This window comes from Rattus norvegicus, chromosome 3 (genome assembly GCF_021556685.1).
Source record: "Rattus norvegicus strain SHRSP/BbbUtx chromosome 3, alternate assembly SHRSP_T2T, whole genome shotgun sequence".
Classification (NCBI taxonomy): domain Eukaryota; kingdom Metazoa; phylum Chordata; class Mammalia; order Rodentia; family Muridae; genus Rattus; species Rattus norvegicus.
The window spans coordinates 152612131-152622270 of NC_141536.1; the positions used below are offsets into that span (position 1 = coordinate 152612131).

General features: G+C 47.8%; 1 protein-coding gene across 4 annotated transcripts in view; it reads left to right on the top strand.

Annotated features, from left to right (window-relative positions):
* Positions 1–4230, top strand: part of Stk4 (serine/threonine kinase 4) — a 79221-nt gene extending 74991 nt beyond the window's left edge. For 3 of the 4 annotated variants that reach the window (XM_087652382.1, XM_087652383.1, XM_087652384.1), the window contains one exon: positions 357–4230. In XM_087652382.1, the coding sequence (XP_087508508.1) occupies positions 357–515 (159 nt within the window). In that variant the 3' untranslated portion in view covers positions 516–4230. The remainder of the gene's footprint in view (positions 1–356) is intronic. The other variant, NM_001107800.1, reaches the window with a different exon arrangement.
* Positions 4231–10140: the final 5910 nt, after the last annotated feature.

The following is a 10140-nucleotide window of genomic DNA, read 5'->3' on the forward strand; positions in this document are numbered from 1 at the left end:
ATGGCTGTGTGGGATACTGGGGGTGGGGGGAGGCTCAGCTGCACTGACCACTGGCCACTGAGGTAAGTTCCAGACACAGGCACGGGCACTGTCTCTGGGGAAGTAGGTGTCAGCCATTAGTTTTCACGCAGTGAGTTCTGTACGTGATGAACATGTACTTCAGAGATTTTCAGGGATGCATGGTCTCAACAGCTCTGTGGTGGTGGTCACCGGAATTAGCCGGGTCTCACCAGCTGCCACTGTGCCTTGATTCTGACTGGCCACAGCGTCCTCCCGCCCACCTTCCTTCCGGGTGCTGGAGAAGGCTGGGGTTCTCAGCTCAGACATTGTGGTGACCGCTCTCACTTCTCTTGCAGCTGAAGAGCTGGACTGTGGAGGACCTTCAGAAGCGGCTCTCTGCCCTCGACCCCATGATGGAGCAGGAAATGGAAGAGATCCGGCAGAAATACCGCTCCAAGCGGCAGCCAATCCTGGATGCCATCGAAGCCAAGAAGAGGAGGCAACAGAACTTCTGATGACACCAGCCCAGCCTTTGGTGGCTTCTGGGTTGCTAGACTCGTGTCTGTTAGCCAGCACTTCTGCTCTGTCATTTATCCACAGCACCTTTGTGAACTCAGGAATGCACGCCAGTGGGAAGGGCTACTCGACAGTCATTGTGCCATTTGGTGTGAGCATTTACACCAGCAAGGTGTATCTTGAAGGGTTTGTATTGGTGCTTTTAACTCAGAAATTTAGACCCCAGGAGCAGAGACTCCTAGTTCAGTGACAGCTGGGACATTTTTTTTTTTTTTTACATTGTTTCTTTTGTTTTCCTCCTAGTAATAGCTTTTGGTTGCTCGCCCTGGAATACTTTTTAAAAATCTATAAATATGCATATATATAAATTATAAATAGACCCCCCACTCCGTGTGGGGGTATCTCTGTACAGGTACAGTTTCAAACACTTTGCCTCTTTCCTGTGAGATTATGGTACTGTGCAGCAAGAGAGCAGAGGACACTGGGAGACTTAGCTTGTCACTGAATCCCAGGAGTCAGCGTCATCTGTTACAGAGCTGCATGGAGAAATTAGTCTTGGGATGGATGTGCTACCACAGTGACAAGCCTCGTGTGGTCACCACTGGTCTCCAAAGCTGTCGGTGGCCGGGAAAAAGCCTGGAGAACTTGAGTTGGCTCCTTGAGTCCCAGGAGAAGCCTTTGCTCTCCCAACGCCTTTCATGCATCCCCACCCTCCCAGCTGCCTGCAGTCACACCTCAGATCCTGCCCAGTGCCTTAAGAGGAGACACATCTGTGAAAGGACAGGCAACCAAGAACTCTCCAGCAAACAGGGCCCTCAGCAGTCCAAAAACCTCGCTGTTGATGGGGACTCACACACGGCATTCATTCCTTCGATACAGGGTAAAGGGCACTGCTTTCATGGTCCACATTCAAATACGTGATTGTTTATTTTATTTTTTTCACTCACTGTGGAGGCTGTGACAAGGGTAAATTAATGCCAGACTGAGGCTCACTCAGAATGGCAGAGCTGGAAGGGCCTGTGGCAGTCATTGGGTCCGACCTTGTATTGTCCCAGTGGGAAAATGAGACTTAGAGGAGAGGTGACTTTGTCAATGTCACAAATCAAGTTAGAAGCAGGGATGAGAATTCAGAGCCTTTGTTCTGGGCCACTGGACCAAGAACCTCTTCACTGAGAATGAAGAATTGTAGACCAGGTTGGCCCAGGAACCCCTGCTCGCTCTTTGCCTCTTTGGTACCCAAGCTGCTGTGGAAAGGCTCCCCAGGGCAGCCATGTCATTCTGTCTCAGCATACCAGCGGTGTCTTACGGTGTCTCCCAGCTACAGACAGGCACTCACGAAAGGCCTGCAGCGGGGTGGAGGGCTTTGCAAAGACAGTTACAGAGTCATCTCTGCGCCCTTAGCTCAAAACTGCAGCCAGAAGGAACTGGGAAGGCAGTTGCCTTTTATTTCTTCCCCTTTCGTCCCTCTGATGGGGCTGCACCTGAGGACACGGAAACTCGACTCCTTTAATTGCCTTTGCTCCCTAACTGGAGAGTCGATAAAAAGGCAGGGGATGTTCTGTTCTGTGACCAGACTCTGTTCTTTGCAGTTAAAGCAAGCTTTAAAAAATGCAAGAGGCAGCTGGTCTGCAGGACGCAGCCAGCAAAGCAACTGTGCAACAGAGAGGATTAGAGGACCGTTTGAGGATCTTGCTGGGATGATAAATGGTGGCCAGCACTCTGGGTAGCAGGCGGCAGGCACTGAGCAAGGTGTTCTACAGATTCATCGGGGTCCCCTGTGCTCGCTAACTAAGTTCTTTCTCATATGATGAAATTGAGTTTGAAAGATTCCTCCCCACGACACCGTGGATCTGGATGCCTTGGCATCCTGTCAGGCTAGCAGTCCCAGAAATCGGGAAGTCCAAAACGCTTAGAATGAAGTGACCGCGGCTTCTCACCAAGTGTAAGTGGTATTTTTTTTTTTTTTTTTTTGGTTCTTTTTTTCGGAGCTGGGGACCGAACCCAGGGCCTTGCACTTCCTAGGCAAGCGCTCTACCACTGAGCTAAATCCCCAACCCCAAGTGGTATTTTTTTTTTAAAGGTTAGAAACCAGATGAATTAATAGTCCTGTCCCCCAGTCAAATTAATAGTCCTGTACCCCAATCAAGAAAGTTTTTAAAAACCCAAAACAGGGAGGACATGCGTAACATTTGCTATGCTTACTTGGTAACCCAGCCTCAGCTCTTTCCTCTTGAAGAAAAAGGATTTGGGCTTTGCCAGACAGAAGGGAAAAGCCCATGACTCCCTTCTGAAGCAAGGTGGGAGTACCAGAAAGTGGTTCTCCTGTGAGCCTCCATCCGAGTCTGTGGTTGCAAGTGTGTCTGTGAAGCCCTTTGCCAGAAGCCAGTTGTTTGAGGTCCCTGGTGAGGAGCATGCGATGTTCAGTGACAGTCAGGGGAGCAAACCACTCTTCCCCTGAGGACCGAGTCCCAGGAAGCTTCACTTCCCTGGAGCCTGAGCCCTTGAGACTCTGGCCAGCCTCTCTGCTCCAAGACGCTGAGGCCTACACCTAAATTTTCTTTTCAACAAACAAACCTCATGCTCTCTTAAAAGTTTTGTAGTTTTGCTCCCATTCATAAATTTGAAGCACATTTCCAATTTTATTTCCTTTATATATTTTTTATTTTATAGAAGATTTTATATATAAGATTTTATACTCCCCAGTAGATTAGACAAGAATTTGACAGGCTGGGAGTGAGAAAGATGGTTGGGTTGTGTGGATGAACAGGGGCAGCAATCGAAGCCTCAGGAGTTGAGTCTTACACTGTAGAGTAGAACCTGGCAACGCCAGAAACTTCCTTTACCATTTAAAACTCAATAGCCCTGTCTAATGTCAGGAAGGAGAAGGATGGCGCTGTAGGCCCTGCAGATTCTCAGAGCCGTAATAACAGAGTATTATGAACAGCTTCATGCTGATACACTCACCAGCTAAAGTGAAGTGGACGGATACCCAGAAAATGTCAAAGGAACTAAGCTTACTCAGAGACAAAATGGGCAGTCGCAACAGCCCCCAGCCCCTTTCCTACCAGAACTCGGTAGCTCTGAGAGACACGGATATCTCTTCCTTCAAAGGATCTGACACTCTGGTAGCAACTGTTCCTCAAGGTCATGCCAGCAGAGTGTGACAGAGTCTTACTCCACTGTCCTTCCCAGCATACCTTTTGGTCCCTAAAGACTGCCATTCTTCATCTTGGAGGAAATTGTTCCCACTCAAACCACACCCCTCACCTCACCGTTCTCAGCCTTTTCTAAGGACCGTGTTTGTATTTTTATTTGGATGACACGCATCGTTTTTGGAATCCATGCTCTCTGTGTTTAGACGGGAGGTCTCTTCCACCAGCCTGCACTCAGACCAACTTGGAAAGAAAAAAAAATCTGAAATGCTGTTGCTGATGTACAATTTAAAAAGAAAATGTGAAGTTTGTAGCTTTAATCTTTTGTAACAAAAACTAATTAACACTGGCTTCAGTGCTGACCGGAAATGCTATTTTGTAAGGTTTGGCTGTAAATAATAGAGCTCAGCTGTTTGTATATGTGTGAAACATAGCTTCCTCCACTGCCGTGTTCTTTTAACTTGAGGTACCTCCTGTGTGCGTTTATGTTAGAGTTGTCCCCCCTCACCCCTCCCCCAACACCTGTCACCCTTGCGTTAAATAAACTGTCCTTTAGACCACAGACTGGTCGGTCCTTCTTTTAACATGAGGTTTCCCATCCATGTCACTGCTGTGCAATGTTGCTGTGATTACTGATGCTACTGTGTGTTTATTCTGGGATCCAGAGCCAGGTTGAGAGGCCGGCTTGTTGACACCTGACGACAGAGCCAGTGGGCAGTGCCATTACAGCTCACTGTAATGGACATTGTGTGTGTGTGTGTGTGTGTGTGTGTGTGTGTGTTTTACATATATATTATTAATATATTATCTCCCCATAAACACACACACACACATCTCCCCATCTTTGCCTCTTCTTTCCCTCTCCTCTTCTGAGATGTCCCCTGAGCTTTGGAGGGGTCCTCACATCCCACGTAAGGCCAAGCATTCCACCACCACCCTCAATGCTTCTGCCAGTTTGTAGGTTTCCACATTAACCACTGCCAGCCGCCATAAGGAGCTTTTCTGATGAAAGCTGGACACAGCACTAAACCCCGGGCTTGTGTCTTTAGAAGGTTATTTGACAGTGCCACTGTTTAGCAAAATGACAGCAGTAGGTTTCCTCCTGGGTCAGCGACCAGACATAACCTGAGGAGTAGCTCAGCCCAGAAGCACCATTGGAAAGGCCGAGGGAAGTGTCCAGCCTGTGTGTGCAGAGGGGAGTGACCATGCTGCTGAGGCATCAGGAAAGCATCCAGAAACGTGAAAAGTGCAGAAGCCAGGCCAGCAGAGGGTGGGGAGGAAGGGGAGAATGAGCAGGTGGAAAGACGAGCTGGGGCAGGAGCCTGATGTATGGCCACTTTGGAATCCTTGCACAAGCCAGGCCAGACATGGGCCAGCATTCAGAATGAAATTGTAGGGCCATGCCCTTGTGTGGTGCGTCCTCATCCAAGAGTTAACCAGGCTGAATGACCCGGGGTTCTCTTTAGTCATAAAAAGTTCACCAGTAGCAGAGAGGGGGCAGATGGATATGGAAGGGCAAGTCAGGCCATTCTGTAGCATTTAATGCTGCCATTCTGTCCTCTGCTGCTTCTCTGGGAATGCAGCCGTGGCGTTTGATTGCCCAACGCGTTCACTCCCTGAAACACTAGGCCAGACAAATAGTAGTTGACAAATACTCCTATTGGTCAGGTTCTCAGCCTGACCAGAGAGAGGAATGATGCTGTTTTCTTCTAAGCAATTGGCATATGGCAGACAGTGCAGAGCCTTTCAGAGATCCCCGCTTCCTTTCAGGGGCTGTAATAGTCTCAGAGCCCACTAGGGTGGTTTTGGGAATGCATGGGAGTGTTTTTTTCCAGTGGCATCTCGGGAGCCGTGGCAGTGCCTCAAGTAGGGACGGATATGCCGGTTTTTCTGTATGATGTCCAAATGTTTTTAAAAATACATTGTTCATAAACAGTCAGGAGTGAACCTCATCGTAGTACCTAAGCATGAAGCACTCTGTTTACTGTTAGTTTCAGAAGAGAGGACTGGAAATGCAGAGTTCCTTGTTGGAGCTTTGCTAAGAGATGCCCCCCAAGGCCGCAGTGCTCCTGAGTTTGGAGTCACTAGTGCAGAACAGCTAGAACACTGGCTGGTCTAATGTGTAACCCACATCCATAGGAAGTCTACGAAACATGTAAACAAATGACGGGCGAGAGAGAGAGAGAGGGGGGGGGCGGGGAGAGAGAGAATATGAATGTGTGTGTGAGAGGTTCCAAGGGACTGGTATCTAAAGATGCATGTGTTTGCAGCGCCATCATCAGAGAGTACTCAACTTTAATCAAGAATGTATCCCAACAAGCTTGCCAGTGCTACACACCCACAGTTCAAACAGAGGGACTGTTGAAGGTAGCTAGGATGTGGAACAGCGGAATTCTTGAATACCGGTGAGCCTCCCTGAGGCCCGGCCGTTCTGGGTAATTCCTCAGTGGAACTATGTGCACATTTCTACACGGCGTACCTGCACATGCGTGGCATTACCTACTATTATAACCGTCTCGGGGCTGCTGAGTTGAGAGTCTCATCCATTCTGGAGTCTGATGCATGTTAGGTAAGCACTCTTCTGCTGAGCCTCAGCACTCTCTTTTTTTCTTGAGGGCTAAATTGTCTATGCTGTATCCAGGCAGGCCTTGAATTAGCAATCCACCTGCCTCAGCCTCATGAGTAGCTAAGATGATAGGCCTCTATTGTGAGCCTGTAACACTGGTATTCCCAGATGGCCTCCATTGAAGAATTAACCGGCACGTTTGTGCTTAGCTTCTAAGATCAGAAGAGGTCAGGTACATTCGTGGTGGTATGGTGGTAGAGCTTCATTTTGTAAAAGGAAGCCATCCAGATACCCAGTGATAACTGGATGAATAAGTGACATAAGTCACTGTACTGGAGTACTACACAGTCCTGCAAACGGAGTACTATACAGCCCTGCAAACGAATCATCAAGAACTGTTGTGGAAAAAAAAAAAGTGAAGACATGGAAGACTTCAGTCTTGACTGGAGGCTATGGGCTGGGATGCTCTAGGCGAGCAGACATTTTGATGCTGCTAATTGGTCCTCATTGGAAATGGAAGAAATGATGGGAACCCATTACTGGTCAAGTCCTGGCCTTGTTAGGCTGGTTGTAACAGAAGTTCAGCTTCTTGAATTGCCACTAGAGGTAGTCGCAAGTTGGCTGCCTGCAAAGTCTAGCCAGTGGCAGGCTGGCTTCCTGGGCTCTTCAAGAATGAATGAATCTGGTTTTCTGGGTAGTTTGTGGTGGGTGGGAAGTTGAAGCTCTGCCCATTGTCTGCTTGAATGTTCAGTTTCTCACTACACAAAAGCCTGGCTGATCTCTCTGACACTAGAATAAAGTGGGACATGTCCATTGCTGGATGAATGGACAGATATGATTTATATTCATAACGGACATTACTCCATTCTTGAAAAGGTATTCTCTATGATAAAAGAACGTAACTATTATTTTGCTTACCAGGGCCTACAATAGGCAGGAAAGTCAATTAAGCCCAGATAATGTTTTGGTTGTTTTCATTTGTTTGGTTACTTGTTTGTTCCTTTGGATTTTTGGGACACAAAGAGCATTTCTGTGCTACAGTAAAGAATCTAGCTAAGTTTGAATTCTGGTTGTTGCCAGATTCCCACCTTAATGGGCTTTGGCATTAGTCAAGTGGGATTGCAAGAGGTGTGGCCGCACAGAGAGTGGGGAGAAGCCCAAAGCCCCATAAAACCGACACAAACATTTCACAACCTTTCTCGGTGTAGGAAAGCTCCCAGATTCCTTCTTGCTCAAGGTTGCTTAACTAGAAGGTGGGATCAATTTAGCTTGGAAAGCTAAAAGTGAATTGGGCAGGAAAAAATGTAGGCCATAGAGGATTGTAAGCCTTTGTTAATTGATACCATGAGCTGGCAGAAGTGTGTGTGTGTGTGTGTGTGTGTGTGTGTGTGTGTGTGTGTGTGATACTGGATTCAGTAGGGGAAATGTAATTTGAGGCCAGCCCTGATTTTGAGATGGGATCACTTCTCTGGGATTTGGCCTTCTCTGTGCTAGCACCAGGATCTGGCTGGCCTCTAGCAACCAAATGAGTTGGCCAATGAACCTTGGACCAAATGCTAGCCCACATGAATTGGGCCTTACAGAATCCAAATCCTTTGGCATTCTGTAGAGGAAGGGAACAAAAGATTTCTGAAGACAGTATGCTGGATTGGACTTATTTGTGGTTTCTTCCCATAAGCCCCATCAAGCATGGCCTCTAGTGAACCCAGCATGTGTCTGCCCTTGCTCAGAGGAATGTCTAGGTCAGGAGTACTAGGCCTGTCTCAAAATACAAGGTGGAAAGCAATCAAGGAAGACATATGACATCCATATGCACATATGCACACACACACTCGAGCACACACACACACACACACACACACACACACACACACCCCTTATGCACACCTGCACCAGAAAGGCGGAAAGAATGGAGGAGAGAGGGAGAAAAGAGAGGGAACGGAGAGAGAGGAAATGATAGAATTTTATGGATACACACTAGGTTTACCTCTCTCTTTGTGAAAGGCACATCCTCTTCTCATGCAACAGGATCTGGTGTGAGTCCCTGCCTTGCTGTTGGGCTTTGAGGATGAATTTTAAGCTAACTGTGGACATCAAGTAATTCTGTGTCCAAAGGTACCCATTGTGAACCGCACAGTGTCCTCCACCTAGATAGAAAGTCAAGTGTGACTCATGATTCACAGTTGGGAATTGTGTGTCTGTCGTCTAATGAAGCACAGTGGCCCACTTGCAGATCCATTGCCTCTTGTTTCTATGGCTTGAGTTTTGCAAGCTTCAAGATTTTGGTGCCCATGGGCAGAATGCTCCCCTAAGGGACACAGTAGTGAGTTCCTGGAATCGGAGACTGTCACTTGAGTATGTCTGATCTTATCCCCAGGAATACAAGCATAAAGGGAGTTACGGGGCTGTCCTAGGTAATCAACTATGGTGTCAAAGGGAAATTCTATTACTGCTACCCAGAAGGCATCAGGGAGTTCGTGTAACACCAGGGAATTCCCTGAAGCATCTTATTGCTCCCAGCACTTGCGAGGGTTCAGATTCTCCCGGGATAAAGGGTCAGACGACCCTACCAAGTAGTGCATCTCAACCAGCGGAAGTGCCAGCGGAAGTGCCAGCCGAAGGCAGGGTAAACGTGATGTGGCAAATAGAACACTCTCCATGCTAGCAGCAGCCTCTGCACACCGCAGCCATGGGACGAAGCCATGATGTCTTCCTCACGTCTACGTTTTTCATGGCCATCCCTCCAGTCTCATACACGCTGGAACAGTTCGCTTGCTCTGTACAAAACACTGAGGTACCAGTGGGAGAAACTGTTACCACTGAGGATCTGGATCCATTCAACAGGACATGGTTTGGGGTGTCCTCCCTTTGGAGGGGGAATCAATGTTGGGATTCTATGTGACAGTTCCCTTATGTTAGAAACATTCATGTGTGTGTACACTTGTGTGCGTATGTGTGTGCGTTTATGTGCATGCCTGCCCGTGTGTGTGTGTGTGTGTGTGTGTGTGTGTGTGTGTGTGTGTGTGTGTGCGTGTGTGCGTGTAAGCTGCTTAGCATGGGTGCTGGGAACTGAATTTGGGACCTCTGGAAGAGCAGGAAGTTCTTAACCATTGAAGCCTCCCCAGACCTATTGTGCATCATTTTGCTTACAGATCCAGTTTCCCTCCAGAAGGATGGTGGTTTGGCTGAGTCAACTGCTTTTCTCTTGGTGGGGCTGGAGGACAGAATTCTGGGTTTAAGTAATTCAGAGACACAGCCATATGTTGTCACTTAAAGAAGACACAAAAATAACAGGTACCCACTCCATTGCAATCCTGGGTTTCTCAATACCGTACACACGCACATGCACACACCTGGAAGGTAATTAGAAGTGAATGTTTGGAAAGCAACATCCCCTAAACAGAAAGAAGGATTCTGGGCTGCTACTGAGGTTCCCCAGAACTCTCCTAATTGCTCTGTTGCTTCAGGGCTTGTCAGGCCTTTTTTTTTTTTTGACTGGGGGACATGATTACCCTTTTTTAGTGTGCTGGGTGGTGGCCTCCAATGTTACCCTTATTCAGTATGTGGGTCTTTGCGATTGCAATGGGAAGGATCTTGAGATGATATCATCTTGGATCGTCCCCATGGACCCTAAATGCCATCACAAGTATCTTTTTTTTTTTTTTTTGGTTCTTTTTTTCGGAGCTGGGGACTGAACCCAGGGCCTTGCGCTTCCTAGGTAAGCGCTCTACCACTGAGCTAAATCCCCAGCCCCATCACAAGTATCTTTATAGGAGAAAGGTTTGGGGAAATTTAATATAGAGTGGAAAATGTGATGCCACGCCAGGGGCAGAGACTGCGCTGAGGCCAGAGGCTGAGGATGTGGGAGTGGGGCTGGAGCTCTCCTCTTACAGTTCCCAGAAGCAG